A 26,335-nucleotide genomic window follows, 5' to 3' on the forward strand; every position below is an offset into this window, starting at 1 on the left:
GCTGCAGTTTGCAGACAAAATGATTTGCAGGTGCAATTTACACTCACAAAATTAAAAGCTGGGTTGATGTAATTTTAAAACCCAGGTTCTATCTGCACAAAAGTGCACACAAATATTATTTCTAAGATTAAGCAATTTTGCATCAAAGAAAAATGATTCCTCATTCTCAAGCAATATGTCACAGTCATGTTTCCTTCTAGAAAAAAACTAAATCCTGCTGAGTTTTTTGTATATTTAAAGGTGTCCTCTTTCCACGGAAGCACTCCTGGGACTGCAAAGCATTTTCTCATGAAGCAGAATGATAGGATTTACCTATCAGCACAGTCCTCATGAGGAAGACAAATAGGGCACATTCTCCCCTGGCCACACCAGCCTTGGTGGGCGAGTGTGGATGGGCTGTGACCAGTGCCAGCCCAAAGGATGCTGGTGTTGGGTCAGCATCCATCCCAACGCTGGTCAGCACGTTCCCTCTGCACAGCCACAGCTCCTCTCTTGGAGCCACTGTCTGCAAATGTTCCCATTTCCACAGAATGCCTAGGCAATGAGAGGGCCTTCCCCAAATCACAGCCACCCTGTCTGCACCCCAGAGTTGGGCAGAGACAAGCACACTGGTAGCTCCACGTCTCTGGACACCATACACAGGCACCAGCCCATGGAAAACAGGACTGCTGTAGATTCTGCAAAGGACCAAGGACTAACACTGATTTTCACAACTGTAGTGAAGCATGGAAACCTGCTGCTTCACTGAAAAAATAATCAATCAGTACTAGGCTAACACTGCACTTGAATATTCATCAGAATAAGGAAGAGGGAAAGGCTTGGCATTCAGTCCTGGTGTCAAAGTATAACTCCTGGTCAGATTGTCCCTCTGTGTAACAGATATTGGTCATTTTGCTGCCAAAGCTATTTCCACTGTATGCAAAACTGCTGCTCTCACTTACCACTATAAATGTGAATACTAAAGCCCTCCCAAAAAAGTTTGGAAAAATCAGTATTTACGGGAAAGAAAAGAGCAAGTCCTTTTGTTTTGTGGGCTGTGATTCACCTTTGCTCAAAAAGTATGTCCCTGTTAAATAAGATGCACAACTCAATCCTGCTCCTGTATTAAGGCACAGACTATGACTGTGCTGGCAGTTCAGAACAAGAATTACAGATTTCTCAATATTGGTCTTTTAAACTGTTCAGAGTCAATTTTCCTTAACATCTCTAGAAGCAGTAAACATCCTGAACCCAGCCCTGATAGAGAGTAATGCCTTAGCAAGGAAAGATTTCAGTGCTGGTCCCTTATTTTTTTCATTTATCAATAAATCTCAGAGGTTAGCCAGAGTTCATGGGAACTCTCACACTGCTGCTTTTGCTGAAGCCATAAAGTTGAGCATGTGTGAATTGTCTGGAGAAAAGTGGTGTTTTGATTTTTGTTTAAAGCTTCTAGGAGCAAACTGGCTGTTTTAACTTTTCCCCAACCAAATGCGATCAGCTGATTCACTTACTCTCAGTGACAAGACATGCTGAAGTTCATCCTTGCTGATTTAATCTGAGAAGAACAAGGGGCATTGCCCTCCCAGCCCTCTGTTCACTCTGCCACTGCCCATCCTCTCCAGACCATTGGAGCTCAGCCTGCTGTGATTCAAGATCCTCCACTGCACACTTCCCCAGAAATGGGGCAGAGGGCTGGAACAGTCTGTGGGCTGCTCTCCCTAACAAAAGGTTTAATCTTTCACCCAAATGCTCAGTATTATAAGAGCTCTGGAAAACACAGTCAAAGCATCCAAGAGCCATTTGCAACACCCATATTCCTATCCAGGAGAACCTCATCAAATTCTATCAAGCTCACACACAGCTTAAACACAAACAATTCTAAGGCTCAACAACTTTCTAAAATTGAAGTTCCACCCTTCATTTTGATGAGGTATCCAAGCTGGAAAAGAATCCTCCCATTAGCTTTGAGTCCAGCTAAATTCCTGGTCTCCTATTTCCGCATATTCTGCTGTAGTTGCCAGTTAGTCACAACAGTAACATTCAGCAAACCTGAAGCCAGCTCACATTTTTCAAATCTACACTCTGCTCATTGCAGCCAGACTTGTGGGAGATGCTTTATGCCAAAGATCTGGTTCTGATGAGCTCCAACCCTGCATTATCTCTGCAGAGAGAGATACATGCAATAGGGCAGATTGCTCAGTGTTATTTCTGTTGGATGTGTATTTGTCTTTTCACGTCAGATAAAGGAACCGCTTATCCACGCCCTTTACTATGGGTCAAGACACGTACTTTTCTATTTACATCAAACAAGAGTGTCAACATTAGCAGCCAGCTATTAGCTGATAAGGGGCTTTACATGAATTAAGTATATTTACAAAACTATGCATTCAGTCACGTACAGCACCTTTTCCTCTTATGTTCCAAAAAAAATTTTGCACGGTCCCTGGCTTAGGCCATGATTACAAGAAGAGACCCAAGGTCCCAATGAGATTTTAAGGTTGCAAGTCATATGCAGAGAGCTTGGTTTGACAGCTTCCCTCCCAGATCCTGCATGTATCTCTCTTCCTGGGGGTGGGAAACAGCTCCCATCAGCTTCTCTCCCCACTTGGGATCTGACAGATTTGGAGTGGACAATTGCAAGTCCAGACAGCAGAAGACAGCTCCCTACTTAAGTGCTGCACGCCGTGCCAAGGCAGCCCACGGCAGTCCCACCACAGGCTTCCTTTTTGGCAACAGGCACTCATTAATGTCCACGTGTTTCTGGGCCTGTCTGGTGGAGCTGTCCCCAAGTAACCACAGCAGGAAAAAGTGCACAAGGAAGGCAGGGACTGCCTGCTGCAGGACACCAAGGCAGCACAGAGCCGGTGCATTTCACCACACCAGAAGTCCTTGCTCTTGTCCATGTCCTTGTCTTCTTCTCTGCAACCAGAAGCACCACGGAGAGGTGGTCAGGTGCCTGTGTGCAGGGACACCTCCCAAAAACCAGAAGACTTGGACACTTCAAATTTGTCTTTGTGCCTGCATGAAGGGTCTATTCATACCAAACACTCGGCTATCAGGCACACACAACCAGCTCACAGCATGAGCACAAGGGTAGAGGACTCCTGGCTGACCCACCCCAACCCTGCCTGCCTGTGTAATCCTGACAGCTGGTAGATACCACAGCTTTAACTCTTGGGACCTTCTCTGGATGTTCAAGATTTGCCTTGCAAAGCAAGATGTGGCTGTTGGAGGTGTGGGACTTTGGCAGCCAAGGTCTTTCTCAACCAGACATTCCTTTTGGGATAACAGATGCAGCTGGTGGCCACCCGCCCTTTGGGAGTGAGGTGAAAGCACAGCTGTGTTGCTGCAAGCTCTCACCGAAAGTGAACTCGAGCAATCAGATTTCCTGCTCCAAAAGCACTGATGAACTTTGAAGTCAGGAGCCCATCTGTGCGGCCCTGCAGCCGCTGGCAGTTCGCCAGCTCAGCCTGCTGTGCCCTGTGGGACTGGTCCCCACCCTTTCACCCCTCTCCTCTCCACCCTTTCCATCCTGCAAACACAAGAAAAGCCTTGAAGAGATATGCATAGAGTGAACAATGCTCTGTGTAGGGATCCAGGAAACCCTATGTCCTATTCCACGTGACCTTAACCAAGTCACGATCCTTCTGTTTCCCCTTCCACCCGCACAGGACTTTTCTGCTCAGACCCAGTTCTTTGGAAGGGATGAGTGATGTTTGCTAACCCCAGCCCCAGAGCCAGTGGGAACACGAGCTCTGCATGTTCACACTGCAGGCAGGCAGGAGCAGCCTCCCATGCAGCTGCAGCTTGCTCCCCAGTGGGTCAGCACAGCAGGGAGGAGAACCCCAAAAATGTAAAACCTGCAGATATGCTGCTCCTATGCAGCAGTTCAGACACAGCCACTGCTCTACAGTAATAGGCTCCTCATACAAGCATCCTGCTGTCCCTCAGAGTCTTCACAGTGTAAACAAGTGGTCAGGGCTTGCACACCTGGGGCTGTGTCACCTACCAAGACAGTTTTTAGGTGAGCTCTATCAGCAAGAGCATTCCACACATCTCAACTCAGCAACTGCAACCATGTGAGACAACGCACAGTAGTCATGGTTGGAGCTCTTCAGCAAAAATACAGCAGTAATGCAAAACCTGAAAGGACCTTCCAGGAATATATTCCAAGGAAGAAGTAATTAAGAACTTAGAGCTTGTTTTTGTTAGTTAATGGCCCAAGGCAAAGTTCAGAGTAAGTCATGAACTGAATATTAGCACTGGATTTCAGGAGCAATCCATTTCATCTTAGGCTATGACACGTAATCCACATCAACTCTGAGAGTTAAAAAAACCCCAAAAACAGAAACACAAAAAACTGCACAAAACCCCTCAAACCACAAATGCCTTGGACAGATGGGCACCAGTTTGACAAAGTCTTTTTTTTTCCTTTTTTTAACCCCCCACAAAGAACTTGGGACACCAGCCAGGTGGGAACCCAGCTATCATTTTGATTACAGCTTCATCCTTTTAATCACAAACTCAGGCTGCAGAAAGCCTTCTTTGATTGACAATATAAAGTTTTGGTGATCCATCCTCATCAGCTCTGGATGTCTGTTGTATTTCAGGGCTGTAAATCAAAGAATTGTATTCTGCTAGAATATCTCTTTTCTTCTTTGTCATACTGGGAGATGCTGAGATTTTGGAAGCTGTTCCAGGTGACCTCTGGGGTGACCCTCAGCTCCATCCCCCAGCTGGAGCCCACCTTTCTTTGCTTGTGACAGCTCCCATGGCAGCAGTGCAGGATGCAGGGTCTGCCCGGCTGTGCGGAAGTCACACGTTTGCCCTGTCAGCCCCACATCTGCCACGCAATTTCCAGCCAGCCCCAGGTCTCACCCAACACCACCTGGGCAGCATAGCCAAATACTGCATTTCCTCTTCCTTATGCTCCTTTAACACAGTCTGGATAGCTTTGCTGCCATTAACTGTGCTAAAGAGAGGAAGAGCCCACAGCAGACTCAGCACCAGCTCCTGAGACCAGCACAAGGCAACACGAAGCTCCTTTGTTCTCTGGGACAATACAACACTGGACACCACCAGGCACAGTCCCCCACTTGGAACAGGACTGCCTGGCAGACTCCAGCTTAACGCTGCCTTCTGAGCCAGCCCTGAATGTTTCCTGCCAGGGAGAGCAAAGCACATCACCTACAAACACCACAAAATGCCACCCGGGTCCACTGCTGGTCAGTGGTGGACAACAGAAACAGTAATGCGCTGTAGATAACCAAGACATGCTCTCCAAGGTTTATGTCATATTGGTCTTTTTTTCTCCTACATGCTAAACCTCACTCTGTGATTAGTTGTGTTCTAAAAAGTCAGCTAAAATATATCACTTTAGGTATAGACCATATCAATAAGGCAAATGTTATTTCACATATCCCAGAGCTTGGGTAGCAAAATATCAGTGCTAAACCCTGAAATGTCTGCATGTAGATAAATAAAGAATTAAAATTAATTAATAACATTCTGTGCTCTATAGGACAAAGGCTGCTACATTAATGAAGAAATATTAGGGATATATATGATTTATAAAGGGATTTTAAATATATTCAAAACCCTAAAATGTTACACTGCTTAATATATTAAATATAATTTTGTAAAGTTTATCACATTTACAGAGTAATAATGTATTGAATATTCAGTGAAAAACAAATTATTTTCCTTGCAAACACCACCACCCTATTTATGTGCAGAACATGCCATCTTTTCTCTCCCCACTTATATCAGGAGTGGAAATGTATTTGCACTCACTCAAAGTGAAAATATTAGTTTTATGCATTTTTCCAAATGAAGCTTTAGATGTTTCAGGGGTAAGATGTAAAAAAAGAAAATCAGGAATTTCTCTCAGGGTCCCTACTTGTGTCACATGTTTAAAGAAACAAACAAAATTATCACTGTAAATCATAATACCACTGAAGATAACCAAGTTGGCAGTAGTATAGCAGAACTTCCTATATACTAAAATAGCAACACATTAGCCCAGAGAAGAGATTAGAAAATATAACCTCCACCAGCCACTTAAAAATTCTACCCACATCCACATTGTCTAGAAGGGAGGGATGGATAAAGGTCATTTCAAAAGGACCAGATCAAATCACCTTGATCTCTGGAGGACAGTTTTTCAACCCCACTGTAAATGTCTGTACCACAACCCTTCTGAACTGTAAAACCCAAGAGGCACCAGAAGCAGTTTTTCTGTCCAGGCTTTTTTTTAATCCTTTCAGTTCCTACTTCCTCCCATTGTATGAGTGGAAACACAGATTGTTTGCTTTGCCTAATGTTTGTCTGTGTCTGACTGCAGACCAGTGGGAAAAGAAAATGAAACAAAGGAACAAATTAAAGCTCTTTAACACACACATATTTGAATATTGACATTTTTTGCAGTGTCAGTATCTTCACTTGTTCAGATTACCATCCTCATCCAAAACATGAACCACTCAAGGCTAATGCATGTGTGAGAATGGACTAGGGACTGATCTTTGGGGATACTAAAACCTTCTCCCAAATGGGTCACTCTCACTGTGATCAGCAAGATCAAGCAAAGCACCAAGCTCTTTTGAAAATACCATTCTAGCCACAATACAAAGAGGTTTGTCCTCTACTTATTTGAAGTGGGTGGTGTCTGCAGAAGAAGATCCCATGTAATCTTCTGCAGCTCCATGCTCATTTGGAGGGACGTACCCATTCCTGTGGTTTCTCCTTGCTCAGCTAACATGTAGACATGATGCTTTAGATCTTCAACTGCTGCTTAAAGTTCCTGAACAATGTGAGCAATGTGCAAAACAGAGCAGGAAGAGCAGGAACACTTTTCCTGGGGCAGGTAAAACCAGGGTGGCCTGTCCTGGGTGTCAGTGGGAGATTGAGAGCTGCAGCACATAGATCACCTTGGAGCAACAACCTTCACCTGCCACATTTGGGCTAGCCTGGCTGGGGGACACAGAGCTGCTCCTGGTGAAGGACCAGACTCTCACTGACTTTGATTTGGTCCCATTTCCATCTGGTGATACTTCAGTAGCATCTGAGAAGATGGCAAACACCGCAGCTCCAGCTCCCCTCTGTTCAAAAGTCATCCAGGTGCTTGAGTTTAGAGGGAACTGCAAGGCCCCTGACTGGGAACTGCTGCCAACACAGAAAGAAAAGCAACATTCTGGGGCCATATGTGGGTTGAGTAACTCAGCAGCATAGTGAATAGGAGGAGAGGTCTGAGAAGCAGGTTGTGCAGTTATCCCATTTTCCTCACACTACATTTATTGGGACATAAAATTGATTTCATTGAGCTGAAATATCACTATTTGCACAAGTAACAGCTTCAACAGCCTTGCTATTCATCCTGAGCTTTGGCATTTGTCACATCCCTTCATATCTGTTGAAATACTCTCAGATTTCCAGCCCCAGACCCCCACCAGGGCTTGCTACCCCTGTCAGGGGCATGGAGGCTCTGCAGACACAGGTGGCTTTCCTCTTCCCATGGCAGTTCTGGCTTGGGGACACTGGGCTGGTGGGGTGCTCAGGGCAGCACAGGGCAGTGGGGATATGGGGTATTTGAAGTCTCAGGGCTCCTCTTGTGATGGAAGGTGGGAACAGCCCTGGCACAGAGCCAGTCCCACAGAGCACTTGGGAGCCAGTGGTGATTTACAACACAAAGGTCTGCTGCACCAGAAGTTGACTCATCCAGAAAAAGAAACAATTTTGGAAAAGCCTCAGCCTTTGGAAGGCTCTCACTCTGCAGAACAGGGGTTGCTGAGAAGCTAAGTCTGGGGTGAGGTACAAATCCCCCCAGCCCAGTGAATTTTTGCTGCCTGACTCATCCACATCCATTTACAGAAATGCAGGGCTAGAGAAAACCTGTTCATAGCACATCTCTGCTGGATAAGGTCACAGGCAGTTAAGGGTCTCCTGCCAGCCCCATCCTGCTGAAAGGAAGTCAGGGCTGGACTGCAGGAGGCCAGCTGATGGGTGGCCAGAATTTTGGAGGAAGAATCCCTCAAAGGAAGGGTTTTTGGCTCACCACTGCTACAAAGCTACAAAGGTTCAGCTGCACTCAGCAATTACAAACCTCATGTTAGGAGAGTCATCTTTTAGCTTTTTAAGTAATGTAGCTTTATTAGCCTTCTATCCCACATAAACACAACCTTCTGTGCACATTAATCTCTTAACATTTATATCACTGAATTTTTAAAGATCCTTCAGCATTCTTGTAAACAGCAACCGCAATGTAGTTGAATTTTCTCTTGCATATAATACAGAACATGGACACAGCTCTGCACAGGTTAAAACTGCACTGCTGGGTTTAAAAAAAAAAAAAAAAAAGGCTTTGAGGCAAGCAGGGTACACAGCTGCAAGTTCCAGCCTAAATAACGACAGAGTTACAACAACCTTAAGGGTGATTTAGTTTTCCATTGCAGTTCTGGGGTGTTTTTCTCACACAGATTGCAGTACCATGTGGGTGTGCACCTCTGCAGGTGCCTGTGTACAGCTCACACAGTATGGACAGCCCAGGACTAACAACTGGCATTGGAAGCATTTCTCTTACAGTCTCAGAGTCTTGCCTTCAGCATTTCTTGGCCAATGCCCTCCCTATGACTCTGTTCACCTGAGGTGAATCCTGAAATCAAAAACTCTGCTGACTAATACTGTCAAGTTCAGAAGATCTGAGGTTTGCCTAGGGAAAGGTCATATTCTTTACACACACATACACCAAAGTCTTCACAGAGCATTTAACTGAGGGAAAAAAAAGAGCATATAATCATGCCTTTTCATTTGGCTCTACTCAGTGAATCCTCTCCAAAATTAAAAGGGAGTTAATGAACACAATTAGTCTGTGAAAAAACACAAAAGCCTCCAGATTTCTGAATTATTTCTGTAAGAGATGAGCTACATGGCACTGATCTCACAGCAGCAGTCAAATCCCATTTCCTTCCAAAATCCTATTGGCCAGATGGTCCAGAAAACTCAAGGGAAAATTACTTAAATTTTTGGAAAGGCTTTCAGTGTTAAGTTAGTCTCCAAAATGAAACCAGACTACCCTTTTAATTAGTCCTACAAGTAAAGTATAGCTCGCTTTTCTAATGAATTTAAAAGAGAGAGGAGATTCCAAGTTCAGAAACAAAAAAAAATCTGAATTCACAAGGAGTGCTGGTGTTATTTTTTTTCTAAACTGATCTAAACAGCTTTGTACAGCAGAAGCCTGGCTGGCAAAGGTTCCCCTCTCAAGCAAACTACAGGTCAGATGCACAGTAATAGTTCCTGAACAGCTACAAGCAGTTACTGCTCAATGCTTCATCTTCTCAATTTCTGTATTACTTGTAGGGATTGAAGTCAATCACAGCAGGATAGAAATGAACAGTGAGATCTTGAGAGGAAGAAAGAAATAAATACCCCTGCAGAGTAAATTCAAGAAAACGGCTAAACACATTACAGCTGAAGAACCGCAGAGCCTTAAGCAAAGCAGCTCAGCATAATTATGAGCACACATGAAGCAAAAGCAGCAGTGAATCATTGGAAAAACTGGTCACAGGAGGTACCAATAATTTCCTGAAATTAACTACTTAACAGCCCTAACTGGATTTTTGAAACTCATCTCTTTGTCTCGCCCTGTTTAAACAAGCCAAATTAATTTTGTACAGGGCAAGATGAAGCAGTGAGGTGCACAGTGAGCTGTGTGTGGGTGAAACATCACCAGAGCCCCAGCACAGGCTGGGCTTCCTGTCCTCCTGCCATGGCTTCAGGCTGGCTTCACCTCCAAGGTTCCCTGCAGCACTTCCCACCAGCCATGGCTCGTCCCAGCACCGAGGTTCTCGCAGCCACCTCTGCCCCACTGAAGTCAACCAGACAATCTTAATGATTCTATGTCCTGCTGTTGAGTTTATTAGACCTGAATTAATCTCATAAAGGGTCAAATTTCTCAAACAAAACAAACCTCACTTTACAATGAAAAAAACGTGTATTTTCAATGGTTTCTCTGTTGGAAGAGATGTGATTGCACAGATCCTCTCACAGGTTTGAGCCAGAGCTTGTGACACAAGAAATAAACCTAAGCCACTGCTGCAGTGTGCCCACTTGGGTAAAAGTATCTGACAAGCCACTGCAGGGCTGCCACCCCAAGTTCCCAGCCCGTGGAACACGAGGCTCTCCATAAAGCTGGAGATGGAACCAGAGCTCTCGCTGCTCCGACTCGGGCATCACCACGGCCACGGCGCGGGGCCTGGGCATCGCCCCCAGCGGGGTCTGCCAGCTGCTGTGCCACAGGAAACTCCACGGACATCTTCCACACCACGTACAACAGGGCCTGGGTACTACAGACAAAAGGGCAGGCACAGAAACACACCAACATCCAGAACTGAAACACCGAAATCCCCTGGCCTAGCCTAAGGTACCTCCAATGTCAGTGAAGCTGCCCCAGAACCCTTCTCATGATTGGTCCTTAAAGCCACTTCTCATTTTCCAAGCTCTGAACCTTTCGTGCTTCCTTTACCTTGTAACAGCAAGTCTGTCCAACCAGCTGTGTCACATCCAAAGCAGCTATCAAAAAAGACAAAAACAAAACAGCAAAACAACCTCAACATTCCACAAGGCATCCAGCTAATGCCAGCAACTTGCTGGCTTACATGTATAATATAAATCTAAAAAGCTAGCATTTCTGCTTTAACATCTAGTTGTGCTCACTTAACAAAAAAAAAAATCACTTAAAAAGTTTAATCATCCACAAGTTTCAAAAAAATTTTCCTTTTGCAGCTCTTTTGCATATTCCGTCATCTACATCCAGATGCCAAAATACACCACCAAGAGCTCACTGCTGCTTTGGATAAATATGATATTATGTGCCAGAAGAAAATTTTGCAGGATAAACTAAAACTATACAGCATTGCCAATGCACATATTTAAATAACAGAAATTTAAATTATTAGGTCTCTATTCATAACAAAAGAATCATTTAAAAAAAACATATATCAAAGTGCATGTGAAAGCCCCACACCAGAAAAGCCATCTCCCAATTGCTCTGCATTGCCTTTTACCTTCTGAACCTTCAGGTTCAGGGGAGCACATGAACTTGCACTCCCAAAGACAGAAGCTCAGCCAGGTTTTTTTTTTTTTTTAAGAAAACAGAATGTATGGCTCTGCACTGCTCTGCATCCAATCATGTTTTAACCAGTCAGCCCATTCCAACCAAATCTGAAGTCTCCAAGATGACTCAATTCCTGCATACTTTGTGCAAATGAGAGGAGACAAACTCCTTTCCTCCCTGCACCACTGAGGCTTACAGAAAATACTTATTTTTGATGTGCTTGCACAAGAAAATAACCTAACACATTCAGTAACTGAAGAGTTAGAGAAAAACCAAATACTTAACAAGAAGGGGCTCTGAAATTAGTCACTGAGTCATCTTTAGGGACCGGCTCCCCTGCACTGATTCTGATTTGCCACTTGCTCTGCAATCGAGTGAGTGCAAGGTGAGCACAAAGCAACATCATGCCACTGTTAGCACTAAATCTCCTCTCTGAACAGGTCAAACAAATGACATCATGTGCAAAGGACTGGAAAAAAACAAGGTTTCATATAATTATTTTTAAAGACCTGGTTTGCATACATGGTTTGACCCAGTTTAATTAGAAATGTTATTTCCAGCTCAATATTGTTCAGCGTGGACATGCTCAGTGGCCTGAATCAGGTTGGTTTGTCATTTCCCTTTCACTGATCCAGCCACCCACACCAGTTATCAAAATGCTCATTTTTTGCATAATTCCATTCCTATCCACTTTCACAGTGGCTTTAATAGAAGGAGATTACTGAGCAGTTCTTTGAAAATTTCTGTTTACTTCTGTTACTAGCTCTTTCTTCTTTTTAACAGAGAATTTGTTTTAGAAAGTCAGCAATTAACTGGAGTAATTTAACATTCATATGTCTCATGATCCAATGAGAGAGAATATGGGTTTTATCACTAGCTGGTACAGTAAATGCTGCCCACAGCCAGGGGTGGGTCCAGCTCGTGGTTTTGCCCTCACTGCACTGATATGTGAGAACACGATTTTGTGGCAAAGCATCCACCTCCTACCTGCTGAAGTTGCCTCTTGTTTTCACCAAGAGGAAAAAAAAAAAAAAGAAACTATTTTCTACCAAACCTCAAGAGAGCTGTTGTTCTGCTTCACCACCAGGTCCAGGTCCACGCCCTGTTACAGACTGAGCCCAGCACCCACGGACCCACCTGAGGGACCACAAAACCTCAGCAGCACATCTGCAGAAAGGCACTGCTGCACCAGGGCAAGCACAGGATGGGTGGGAATAACAGAAAAAAATTAAACTGCAAAGCCCTCTGTGTCACCTCCTGTACTGCAAACACTGCTGGCTAATAAAGAGTCCTTCACAAACACAGATATCCTCCTTGGCAGGCAGGACAGATGTGGGCTATCCTGGATACAGCCAAATCCTGGAATACACCTAGAGAGCTGCACACTCATCAGCCTGCCCCAGCATGGGGCAGCAGCTTCCCCATTTCTTTTTCTGATCATGCTCCCATTCTATAAGGAGAAATCAGAATGCATCATGCAATATCTGGGGACTTTTCTCATCACACAATGGCTTCTGACACCTCAGACAACAGGGCACTGTACGATGACATCCATGCTACTTGCCTGGTAAAAAAGGAAGCCAGAAAGGAAAGAAAACCCACTGTTGGCATATGCTCACCTAATCTGAAGGCACAGCCTGTCCAGAAGATCAGGCAGCATTTACACACCAGAGGATTCAAGCAGACAGGCTTGAATTGTATTGCAGTTCTCATTAAGAACTACAATTAATAGACCACAGTGTCATCTCCAGCCCAAACTCCACTGGCACCTACAACCCCTGCCCAGCCCTGGCGTGGCTCAGCATCGCCTCCATCCCACCCCAGGTGCCTGAAGCCTCCCAGCCACCCCTGACAGAGCTGGGCCAGAAGGGTATCTCCACGTGATAAATAAATCCTCTATTTTAATATTAATAACTTTCAAAGGGAGAGGTCTGCCAGAACAAAGTAAGCAATGCAGGATACAGCAACCACAAAAGCTTAGCCAGCCAGATATTTCATATACTCACTATGACATTCAAAACCCATCTGTGTGACAGACAGGGCAAGTGCCACGCAGGCTCCAACCATCACCCAGCCCTGATAAGGCCATTTCCTTCCATTCCTGGTCAGAGAACTGTGACTTTGGCAGATGTAGGAAGGCAAATGACATTATAAGGCCTGACCAGGAGCTTGCTGTGACTCTGAACAGCCTCACGAATGCAGGAGGTGCTTTGCAAACATGGGAAGGAGCCTGAGCGTTCACTCAGTGTCTGCACAGGCTGATTCTCTCACCAGCATGAAAATACTGAAAACTCCATCATCAAGCCAGGGATACAGGCCATGCAAAGTCTGCCAACAGGTGGGTACCTAGAAACTAACACAATGTACAAAAAGGAGAGGGGAACATAGCAAAAGATAAGTCCAAAATCCTCTCTGTTCTTTATTCTCCAATGTGCGCTATTGGAGACCTGAGTTTTCAGTCTTTGTTTTGTATCTTCCTCTACTCAAAAGAGTTCTGGCTGATTTTTATCAAGTGTCCAAAAGAAAGTTAGTGCATCTCTCTATTCCTTCATCCTTTTTCAGGCACATTTTTGGAGAGCAGGCTACCATACATGGATCTTCTCCCCACACAAGCCCCTTCCCTGCCAGGGAAGCTGTCCCAGTTGAGCACCCACCCACCAGCACATGAGCCAGGAGCCCTGGGAGATGTCAGACCTGCTTAGGCTGAGCTGCACATGCACAAAAAGCCCAGTGTGCCTCAGTGCACCACATCCACTGGCTCAAACCCCTTCCTGAGCCGTGCCAGGCTTTGCTGGCTTGATGGGGCACCCCTGCCCCTCGGGTCCCATGTGCCTCCAAAACCTGGCTGCCTTCCACGGGAGGGACAGCAGAGCACAGCCCATGCCCCTGCAAACAAACCACCCTTCATCCCAAAGGCATCCCAAAGCAGGAATGCTCTGCTGCCCCAGTCATGCACTGCTGCTGCCAGCCTCTTCTGCAGGGCAAAACACAGGGAAACTGCAAGACCCCACCACAGTAATTTGATTTTCAAAGCACGAGAGATAACGCTGGCCCCTTACTCCTAACTTTACCCTCTGATCCTAATAAAAGGCAATCAGAAATCTACTGATATGATTTGGCTTCTGGGGGCAGAATGTTTGCAAGAAGCCTGTTACAATAAATATTTCATGTTAGACTGCAAAAAAAAATTTTTTTTTCTAGCTCTTTCCTTTTTCCATATAACAAGACAACATAATGAACAATCTGTGTAAATAATACATTTGAGAACCCATTATCTAAGTCATATGCATATTTATTTCATGATGGTATTGTTGCATATTTTAGTATAATTGTTCACAGGTTTAAAGCCAAGAGTAAAACAGAAGTAGACAAATCTACTGCAACAGAAATAATTAGTAAACTGGCTACTCTTTTGTTGTTTTTAAATACTGGGGAAATGTCTTGCCAAATTCAGCATGCTAAATAAGAAAGATATCTACATTTTACTGAACTTGAAGAATTTTCTTTTCAGAAGGCCATCACACATTTCTCTTATGCCCTTTTCCTCTATATGTTTCCATTTTTAACAATAGAGATACAAGAAAAAAATTGCATTAAAAAGCTCATATCAGATGTAGCAACCACACAGTCAGAAAACAAAATTTAGTAAATTCCAGTATTCAGTAAACACCAACAAAATGTCAGTGTTTTGCCAGCTAGTCTCGCTTTTGGTTGCAAACACTCCTCTGAGAATATAAAGTCTGAATAATTCACATTAATATTCACATTTCTTTTTGTCATGCGAGATTATTTCAGTATGACTGTACCCTTTTTCCCCAATCTATTAAACATCCTGCTGAATTTAAATGTATGTTCAAATGAAAGAAATTAAATGTAATGTTTTGACATTGCTGATGCAAAGTTTAAAAACAAAAGCCAACTCATTTATTGAAATTTTCCCACTCCGGTTTCTCTTGAATCCATGTTTGGATTCAAGTGCAACTGTTTTCAAACAGCACATTGTTCAGGAAGTGGCTGCTCACCAATTTTCACAAATCACCCTCCATAAGCATACTGATTCCTCCTAACCACAATCCCAAAATGCTTCACAAAAACAAGGGCTGCCTGCATTTTAACAGCTACACTCACATGAAGAGCTCCATTTCCAGCACATTCGTGGGTTTTAGCCGTGGTGGGAAGCAGAGGCAGGAAGAGAAGCAAGATCTCCTGAACCACAGCTGCCCACATCAGCCCCTCTCCTACCTTTAGGAAAAAGTGCATTTTGCACACACCTAGAGCTCCTAAAGGCACTGCCCCAGATCACACCCCAGCTACTACACAGGAGAAAATAGCATTATTTATGCAGGACACTGAAAAGAGTATCTTCTGGACTGCTCAGTTTTAAGATCTCAGAAGTTACTAAAATTTAGTATTTTCAAAGGTAGAAAGTAGGGCATGGGGAAGAAAAGGCCTTTGAGAAGGTGCTTCTAAAGCAAATCTTGCAAACCTTTCAGGAATTCCACAAGGTCAGTAGATTACAAGGGCAGATTTAAAATACACAAGGATTTTGAAAATTAAAAAGTATACTACAAACAGCTGAAAAAGTTTCTTCTTCAATTTTAGGAAATTTTTCCAACAAATGGGAACAACCCATTTGTTGTTGTTCCTTTTATTATGCTTTATTAGCTATTGCCCAGAGGTACCAAAGAAGGACTTTCAAAAAAACATATTTGCACTCTTCAGGACATTAAAGCAGACTTGGAAAGTCCAATTCATAAGGAGCTCTAAGAAAGAGTTGTAGATAAAGTGACATGTCCTTATTAGGCTCCTAAAATCCTGCAGTTCACTGTGAAAAAAGTAGTTACTAAAGCTAACCTGCCATGGGACTCAGCTCAAACATCTATGAACAACACAGTAGACTTTCTGCTGTTTAAAATTAAGTAATATAGTATCATTCATTCATTAACTGTCATAGCTATGGTTTTCTGGGCCTGCAAATGGACAATTACAAATGTTTCCCCAAATTCCACAGATTTATCTATCGTATCCAATGAGAATACTTCTGAGTAGGTCAGACACTGCAAAACTCAGACCCATGGAGCAGTGGGCATGCTGATGTGAATCTGGGTGCTACTGAGCAGTCAGGATTACTGAAATCAATGTCACTGGTGAGCTGCTTAAAGCACAGCCAAGTGCTTCAGCAGGGAACTAAGAGCCTGAACTACTTCCTATGATGCTCATATTACCACCAGTGCATTTTTAGCACGTTCTCTTACCTTCAAAATAGCATGACCCAGTGACAAAATGTGAAGTGTTATGCAACATGAGCTCAAAATGCCAACAGTTTAGGATGAAAATGCACTGTACTCTCCCACATGGACTTTTAGGCCCAAAACATTGAAGACCTGAAAGCAGGAGGCCTGTCAACAATTTTTTGCAAGGATTTTACTACTCTCCAATAGCACATCTAATTATTATACATAGCTCTGTTCAGTCAGAGCTTTTATTGTATAGAGGCACTCCACAGCTGAGAGGTTTTTTTCACATCCTTACTCTTCTATTTTTGATAAACTAGGTTGGTTCCTAAGAATCTTAATCAAGTCCTCTGAAATATTCACTAACTAGAACCAGGACTTCACAATTTGCTAATTCATTTCACATGTTTGATCCATTATTTTAAAATCCAGTGGTGAATATAGTTTGGCAATGCCATGCAGATAGGCAGGGAAGGCAAGATTAAAAAGAAACCAAACACAGCACCAAACCCCTAAAAAAACCCAGCACAAAAATGCTCCTGATTCTGACAACTGAATACACACCATAAAATACTTATTATATATATATATAAATATTTCATATAGAAGTGGAGGTGTTTTTGTATCCTCTAAGTTAGTAATTCACACTCTAATAGGCTGGGTTGATAGTAGATATGTCTTGAACTCAAAACTGAGCTTGGAAGAACACATGATCCCATCTTCTGTTAAAAGCAGGGACTTAGGTGACATTAACCAAGCCAGTGTCAAACAGTCTTGGATATTTCCAGCAAGGGTGATTCCACAACCTCCGTGAGAAACCCATTCCAGTGATAATTCATCCTCAAAGTACTGATTTTTTTTTTTTTTCTCACAACCAAATGGAATTTCTCCTGAACAACCCATTTGCCCTCTGCACCCCTGTACTAAACCATCACTGAAGCACTTGAAAACTGTGACTGGACTGTCCTCAGCCTTTTCTTCCCAGGGTTGAAAAATCCAATTCCTTCAGCCTTTCTTTCTTCAACCCACTAAATGTTTTGCTTGCCTCTTGTTGAATCCTCTCTGTTTTTTCAACATCTCTCTGGAACTGAGGGAGCAAGGATGGGACACAGCATTCCAAGTGTGGCCTAACAAGACCATGGAAAACAATCACATCCCGTGATTTGCTTGCTAGGCTCTTGCTGACACAGCCCAAGGCACAGTTTGCCCTCCTTGTATCAAAGGTACCAACTCCACACCCATTCTGATGGGGAAGGAAAAGGACAATTGTGGTGTGGAAGCAATAAGAAAGGCATGGAGACATTTATGGGAGTGTGTTTAGGATTTGCAGACAACTGAGAGAAGATGAAGAAACACACCTGGGGTAGTATGCAGACTTCAAGTGAAGAAGTTAAATACCAAAACCCCAACTCTCTAGTGTGTAACTGGTATTGCAGCCCTACATGCTACAGTTTTCAAGGCAACCCATCCATAAGCACATGAGCATTTCGTATCTCGTTACAATGGCAGCAGCACATACTAAATTCAGATGTACTCCTGGGAGAGATCCCTGTGGCCAGGAGCATCAGACAATCCCCATTATTTGTTTGCACAAGGATCTGCTTGTGCAAACAAATAATGTGCAATAAAGTGCAATGAGCTGCTGACTCCATCCCATGCACTGTTGGCAGTGACTTTATACACTGCTGCCTGCTGTAATTAACAAGTTTTTCATGTGGATGAGATAATCAGCTCTTCCACTGCTGCCATGATGGGTTTTGCCTTTTCTTTTTTTTTTCTATACCTTTTATGTATTCTCATACTCTTAGCATGCACACTCTTAACTCTTTTTAACTGGTATCTCAGCACAGTCCTGGTGTTCTGCTAGGGCAGGAGATCAACCATCCCAAAGAGAGATCAACCATCCCAAGGATATCAACCATCACAGCTGGAGGCTGGAAAGCCCTGTGCTACCCTGAGAGACCACGGCCCCTCTAGAACACCTCCTGCAAACTAGGATTAGGCTTGTCTAGGGGGGAATACCTTAGAATAAGGGACCTGTCACACTACCTATTCAAGCCTCTCATTGGGACATCTTCATTAGATATGCTAATTTGCAAGGTCTGTAAAATTGTAAATGTGATCTACTCTGTGTGTGTGTGTGCATTTCAGTGTATTCCACCTTGATGAACTAGTGCACCATACGGATCCTTACCAAAGTAAAAACCCTTCATCCCTTAACCATGTCTGGCTCTTAATTTTAGGAGCAAGAAAAAGGCATCACTACCAAGAACCAAAATAAAGCAAATAGACTAACAAGCACTTTTACCAACTGCTAACGAAACAGAGGGTAGCACATTGTCATTTCTATAGATTACAACTTATTTCCCTCCTTGACTCATCAAAATCTCAGTGCCTTGAAGACTAAGATTAGCTTGAAAACTGTAACTCACCACAAATAACAACAAAACAACCTGAGATCATGTGTCATTTTTTAACATCTCTGCAGTACTTTGGAGACTCTGAAATTGCATTTCAGCCCCAAGACATAATCTTTGGAAAGTGGCTACTTCTGACTCACCCACAAGAAGGGATGGTTTTAAAGTTTTCAGTTTATACACATTTACCATCTGGATTATACTTAAAATAATTGTAATGTTTCTTATATTTAACCTTCAGGTGCTACCATTAATTAAGGTTTTCAGTAGAGTCCACAGATTATAACTTAGCATGGTCAGGTGATTCTTTCCACACACTACCCAGTCTCAAAACTCCCCATGTTCCTTCCCTCCACCACTCCCAGCTCAATTACATCAGCCAGTTATTCAGTGAAATGGAATACAAAGAACTTAACAGACTTTCAAATTAAGATAAACTGAAAATTGTATTTATGCTTTGCACTCCTGCCACTCTACATCAGCAGCAAAGTAACTCATAACTCAAGTCAGCAATTGAAGCACGATTCAATGCCAAGAAGCAACTGTGTTTAAAAAAAAACCCAAAAAAAACAACCAAAACCCCATACACTTCCTTACTTAGACCTGCTTCCTTTTTGTATCCTGAGTCTTACGTGACCGCAGAGAAATAAAAATATTATCTCTGCAGAGTCACTACAGGAAGGCAGGGCTGCTTCCAGCCCTGCTAAGCCTCAGCAGCAGCACTGCTGCCTCTGAATCAGCTGCATTACTGGGAATCCTCATCTTCCCTCTTGACTCCCATAGCTCCAAACCAGAGCACCTCTCTCAGGTTCCCTGTGCCCTCAGCCTCCATTAAAGATAAAACCATTTTGCACACACAGTAGCTGCAAATCTGTCAGGGTTTATCACAGCCTCCAAGATCATGTGCCAAAAAACATCAGCCCCTGGAACTATCCAAAGACACTGGCCTCTCTTTCCCTAGGCCACTGGAAACTGGCAAGCCCAGGAGAAGGCTGATCCAGATCACTAAAAATAAAGAAGACAAAAGCCCCAGTCAGGTGCCTCTTGGCATCAGAAAACACCACTGCTGACCTCACTTGGCCCATGAAAGCTTCAGAAGGATGGGGACTCTCAGAGCATGGCTGAATGAGAAGGATAGGAACAATTCCTCTTCATCTTGACAACCAAAACAACAGAGCAGCCATAAACTCAGAGTCTTCCTCTTTCAGAGCTCAGGAAGAATCCTGTGACCCGAACACTTCAAAAATGGCAACCCCTTCAGCTGCCCCCATACCGCCCTTTCCCCATTTCCTCAACAGAAAAATGACCCTGCATCAAAAATAGGAGCACAGAAAATGCATTAACAGGCTGCTATGGAAGGAACACCTCTCATCAAAGATTATGAAACTAACAGCAGAAGTCTTTGAAAAAAATATTTCACTTTCCCCAAACTTGGAGTTTAGTTCTTACTGAACACCCGAGCCCAAGCAGCACTCGCCTGCTGGGCACAGGGGTGATGGGGCAGCACTGCCCAGCACCCCAGGGCCACCCCACAGCCCCGAGGGAGATGGAAACAGGCAAAGAACTCACAGCAGAGCCGTGGCTCCGAGATCCCAGGGACATCCCAGTGCCACCTTCAGCCGTCTCGCTTCCTCCCAGGTGACACTGGCAGGCACAGGACACCAAACACTGCTCTGCTGGCTGAAGGTCCTCAATCATCAGCAGCTCTAGAAACACTCAAAAATGCTGCCCCTCATCCTGGGAGAGCAAGTGCTCATGCCTGAACAGCCATTTTCAGCCCTGGCCTGGAGAGCAGGCAGGGGGATGACAGATCTTGCCAGAAGTAGTGCATGGGATGTTCAGAAACTTATCTTTCCCAAATGCATTCCATGGAGGTGCTGCAGAGACTGGACACAACCTGACCTTCAGCTCCTCAACACTGAGTCAGTGCCCCCCAGCCACCAGCAATTGCACTATTTCCAACTCCTTTCAGTTTTCCCTCTCAGGGAACCCTGTGCTACCACCTCCCGTGGCATTATTCTGAATCACCTCTTACACAGGATTGTTCTTTGGATTCCAGCACAGGGAAACCAGGAATTAACTGAAAAGCTCACCTGTAATTTCAGGAGGTAATGAAGCCTAAGTTTCATGAATTCTGGGTGCCATTTTTTTTTCACATCTAATTCACACTTTGCAAGGTAGAAGTTACCAGTACTGGCATATTTATGTCCTACTACTTTATAAGTTGTCAAAAATATCTGCTGGCTTTTAGTCAGCTATTCTACACAAATCTTTATAACGTTTCTACTCAGCTCTAGCATTGTTATGTGTACAATTCATACCTCTTCCATTTCATTTTAAAAGACCCTGAAGTGGAACTGGAATAATTCAGTATGAATAATGCTCTCCTTCAATAAATTTGTTAAACATGGTTTTCTAAATCTAATGATGAATCCTCAAAATTTTATTTTCATTTTTATAGAGTTACATATATTAAAATATGAATCATCTTCAGAGCCAACAAAGCAACTTAGTGATCCTGAATATATAATTTATTTAGCCTGAAATAAGTTTCTCTTTGATGATGTACAAATTACTATGCATAGTTTCTGAATGTACATAAGAATCTAACACCTCAGGAGAATAAAAACGTGCTGTAACGATATGAGTAAAGTATATGGACAAGAGAGACTACTTTATAACTTAAATATTTATAATCACAAGCCTATACCAGACAAACTGCAAAATTATTCCAGAATTCCATTCATTCACTCTATCAGTGAATTAATGAATTCTAGCATTTTATAGATCACAGGACATAGTACACGGAAGTTAAAAAGAAAAGTGACTATGAGCCTGACCCCTCACAGCCACTGCAGCAGCAGCAGTCCCATTGCAGCTGCCCTTCTGAAAAAAACATTTGCTCTGGGTGCAAGGCCAGCACCAGGGAGATACCACCAGACAACACCTGAGAACTTCCAGGTGGTGCTCAGCGTCTGCAGGAGGATTTCCAAACACACTGAGGCTTTGGGCTGTGTGAAAATTGCTGATGCTGAGTGTGGAATGTGCATTTTGCATCTGTCCAGCCTGGCTGGCACCATCAGCTTCCCCTCCGTGCTCTGAGAGCAGCTCCAGCCCCAGCAGAAGCCCCACTGCTCACTGTGCCTGTCTGACCAAAGTTTAACCTTTTGTGTCACCTCAGTTAGGGTGGGCCTGCACAGAGCTGGGGTCACACAGCCCCTCACTGCTCCAGTGCAGGATGGATGTGCACAAAGCTCCCCTCAGTGCCCCCAGCCCTCTGAGACCCCTTCTCTCAGTGCCTTCCTCAGGTGTCCCTGCCAGTCCTGGTGCAGAATGAGCAGGGACTGAAACCATCACTCCATTCCCAGAGCTGTCAGACCCTGCTCTCTCACATGCTCAGTGGAGAGCAGCCTCTGGGGACAATTTTAAATTGTCACTGTCAATATTCCCTGCACGTTTTGGCAACTAACATTCTAATGAGCTACATGATGGCTCAAAACATTTTGTTTTGCAGCAGAGAAGCAAACTATGTTGCTCCTTCCTGCTTCTTCCATGATTAAGTAGCTGATTCATACTCAACATTCATAAAGGATGACTAGATTTAAAATTTTTCTTTCCCAATATAAAAATTAATCCAGACACACACACACACACACACAAAAAGTCAACTATTTCACAGAACATTCAGGATGTTTGGGATCTTTTTACAGGTAAAAAACAACAGCACCTCTAAATCTCTCTTGGGTTCTAATCTGTCCATGTGAACCCCTGAGCATGTATTTTTAATTCAGTAGTATTAAAAGCAGTATCTGAATGACAATCTCAGAAACAACACAGATTTCACCACCACAAAGAGTTACATGAGAAAAATCCTGCTTCTGACATAAAAATAATAACAAAAAAAAAGGTAGCATGGAAAAGAGAGACTTCCCAGAATTGCTCCTATAAAGCTTTTTCCAGAGCCTATAGCTTCAAAGGGGAAGTAAAATGTGATTACAGCAGGTCTGCCACCAGAGGATGGACACCAAAAGCCTGCACACACACAAGGACTTGCCAAGCAGGGCCTTGCCAGCAGTGGGACCTGGGGGAGAAGCAGCACCAGACAGATTTATTCCAGTGCCACTACTCTTCTGCTGCACCTCCAAGGGTTCAGCAGCATGGCCTTGTCCTTCCTCTGCCTTTGTTCTTGAAATGGAAACTTGGTTCTCTATTTAATCACAACTATTTCCTCTTCTTAAATCACTTTTAGGGAAGGCTTCACAGTGAAAGAACACTTTTCTAGGCTTGTTGTTATAACTAAAGTAGGCTGTGCATGGTGCACAGAGCACTGCGCTGTGGCAATGTTAATTGCTGCATTTTCTTGTTTGGTGGCCCTGCTTTGATACCACAGTGGCACAGCAATGTGACAGCTAATGACAGAAATCAAAGACTTCATTGCCTCCTGCAGAGCAGGGCTAATTGACACCTCTGAGTTTTGAACTTCACCCAATCCAGGCCAAATTTAGCCATAACTGATGCAAATTTCGACCAGACACCTTTTAAATAAGAGAAAATAAGAACAGGGCAGAGGAAAGTTAGTACAAAAGCTGTTTATGTGACCTGTGGCAGCAAAGGGACATGAAAACAGGACCAAAGGAAGGGCCATGGAATTTCACAGGTAGTACATTTTGTATTATGCAGAAAAGAGAGCAAGGAGAACCAGGCTATTACTGGAACAATTGTCCACCTTCTTAAATGGTGCTCACTTCTGCTTTAGGTAATACAGCTTTATCAAGAACAGCATCCTAAATTAAAGAGGGACCCAAACCTTGTAGACTTGTCCATATGTCCCATTTCCAACAACTTGCACCAGTTCAAATATTCCCGCAGGGTCCTGCAAAAAGCAGAAGAAATAATGTTATTTGGATTAGAGCAACATAACAGAAAGTAATTGTACACCATCAAAATGGAATATCCCAGGCACATCTCCTAATGATCTGTGTTACACACTAAAGGGAAATTGCCAAATCACAGGGCAAGAAATGCATTAGTATTTAAATTTTCAGTCAAGTTTCACAAAACACTAAACAAAACTTGGTGAAGATTGGCAGGATGGTATTGCAGCAAATACAATAAATAAATGAAAGCATGTGAAAAATACTAGAATTAAACTGCAGCCTCAGCTTACAGTAGAATAAGGAAAAACTCCAGGCTCCTAAGCCTTACCACACTGAGCTAGCCTGAGGCTGAGCTGCTGTCCTCTGCTGTGAAACACTTGGTATGAGCAATGCAACAAAGGAAAAAACCTGAAGAGCAGAATTGAAAAAATGACAATATAAAGCACCTGAGCCTAGTTACCTTAGTGAAGGGAAATGTACCAAACCAGGCAAGCTTAACTTACAGGCAGGCTGAGAACACTCAACTCTCCTGCTCTGCAAACATAACGAAGTGGATTTGTCTGTGGTATTGAACTCTTGGCTTTGAACCCAAACTAGATTGCTGTTAATTTACATAAGAGATTAATGAGTCAGGTGATCAGTCTACCATTCCACATGAACCAATTTCTACCTTGTGCTACAGCACCAGTTGCTCTAACACCAAGCACTGCACAAGGTTTTTCTGCAGCATGCTGCAGCCCCTCAGGTACAGGCAGCCCACCTTGCTACAAGGCATGGGCAATGCTCTCTCCTGAACGACTGAGTGCATTAAAAAATCTGGTGCTGCAGTTAAAACTCACTTCAGCCATTTATTTAAAACCATTCAGAGCTCAAGAGATCAGTTTCTTGGTTTCTGGCTAAGCCATTTATCACTCAGCTGATTTCTTGCCATGGTATCACTGAGAGTGATATATTTTATATAAAATATTATTAACTCCATGTGTCAGTTTTACCACATCTGTTTCAGCAATCCATCATGTCAGTTAATGCCTATTGGTACTGCTGAGGGATGTGATACAGAAAAATATTATCTCAGAAGTACAATTTCTATGCCCCTGGTTGCAAAACATCCTTTTTTTTTAGAGGTATCAAGCTACTCTCCACTCCACTTATATGTTAGTCTTTTAATATAAGTAATTCTTTATTCATATCTGATATGGAAATGTTTACCTTGGCAAAATTCCAGCAGAAACACACAGGCTTTTTTTCTGAGCAGATTCTACCTTTATTGGCACAACAGTCATAATAAATGCCAAGAGCTTTCAGAGCAACACAGCCCAGAATTCCACAGCTGAAAGTACTAATGAGTTCATTTGGTTTTAAGTTAAATAAGTTTTAATCATAAACTTCCTAGACTGTCAATCTGACAAGACTTTTTCTTTTTTTTTAAAAAAAAAAGCAATGTGTAAATCAGATTACTTACTTCTGACCCATGCAGGTCAGTCTGTGTTATTCTTTCCTCTGTCTCTTATTTTAAAACAAGTCAGCAAGCCTTTTAAACTTAAACCCCAATTCCAAAAGCCCTCACTAAAAAGGAAATCAATGGGAACACTCACATATGGATTTAAGCACAGGAGTAAGAATGCCTACAAGACTGGATCTCACTAAAGTTTTCTTTGCTTTCTTCTCATTTCCTCATTTTATGTTTTGACTAGTCTGGATATAAACAAATGCTTTATTTCAGTGGGGCTAAAGTCAGCAAATGAACCATTGCTACTGCTAAAGCAACTGGTGGGTGGTGCAGAACCTCTGCTTCACGTGCAGCCTCTGCACAGAACTGTGGGCAGCTCATGGTCCAGGCAGGGAAACTCACAGCAGCTCTCTGAGGAACTCTCCCAGTAAAGGGCTTCCATGCATAATATCTACTGCACTCCATGGGGAGCACGAGCAGCACACTAAGTCACCACCTGTCCTGCAGAAAGCAGCATTGCTGAATTAAAAAGTGCCCAGAGTGTTCAGAAACCCAGGGGAACCTAAACTGCATTTTCAACTTGGACTTTCCAACTGCTTCTCTCACTTGAATGTATGCTGTCTTCACTCTTCTTCTCTAAGCTTATTTAATGCAAATATAGTAATTTAAGTGCCTCAAAATTAGCTTCTATTTCCTTTTCAATAAAAAATTTAATTCTGTTTCAGCATCCCAATAGTTTGCTTCTAAAGGCTTCTGACACTCCAGGAAAGACCCTAACAATTATCTGAATAAACACTAGCCTTAAAGTTAATACAGTACAAATCCTATCCTGCCCTTGCTAGCAAATTGAGCATTAGCACTTCAAGCCTCCACAGGCCTGAGTGCAGCCAAATACTTGGCCATCTCTCTTCTTTTAATCAGGACACCACAGTGAGCCAAGCCTTGTTAAGAGTCATAAAGGATATTAAGCTGGGCTCTGGTCCTTGGATTGCCTTTGTTTGCTTGGATATCAGCACTGCCTTGTTTGCTGGCACTGCTCACAGTGGGCCACCTTCCTCACTGTGCTGGAGTCACACATCATCCCTGGGGTAGTGCTTCCCCCCAGCTAACACTTAAGCCCGTGGTCCAGCCAACCCTTCACCAGCCAACACCTGCCCAGTTGCTAGATGCCCTGTGAAAGATGCCAAAATCCTGGCCTGAACATTCATCACTCTAAGGCTAATTACCATCATACCCTGTACCATATGGTGGCCACCTTGATTTCCCTCCAG

At 43.3% G+C, this 26,335-nt stretch overlaps 1 protein-coding gene across 3 annotated transcripts in view; it reads right to left on the reverse strand.

Annotated features, from left to right (window-relative positions):
* NRK (Nik related kinase) overlaps positions 1-26,335 on the reverse strand; it is a 90,871-nt gene that overhangs the window by 61,965 nt on the left and 2,571 nt on the right. For all 3 annotated transcript variants that reach the window (XM_031504785.3, XM_077786512.2, XM_085571053.1), the window contains exon 2: positions 23,545-23,610. In XM_031504785.3, coding sequence (XP_031360645.3) covers positions 23,545-23,610 — 66 coding nt within the window. The remainder of the gene's footprint in view (positions 1-23,544; positions 23,611-26,335) is intronic.

This window comes from Lonchura striata, chromosome 4A (assembly GCF_050655825.1).
Source record: "Lonchura striata isolate lonStrDom1 chromosome 4A, ASM5065582v1, whole genome shotgun sequence".
NCBI lineage: Eukaryota > Metazoa > Chordata > Aves > Passeriformes > Estrildidae > Lonchura > Lonchura striata.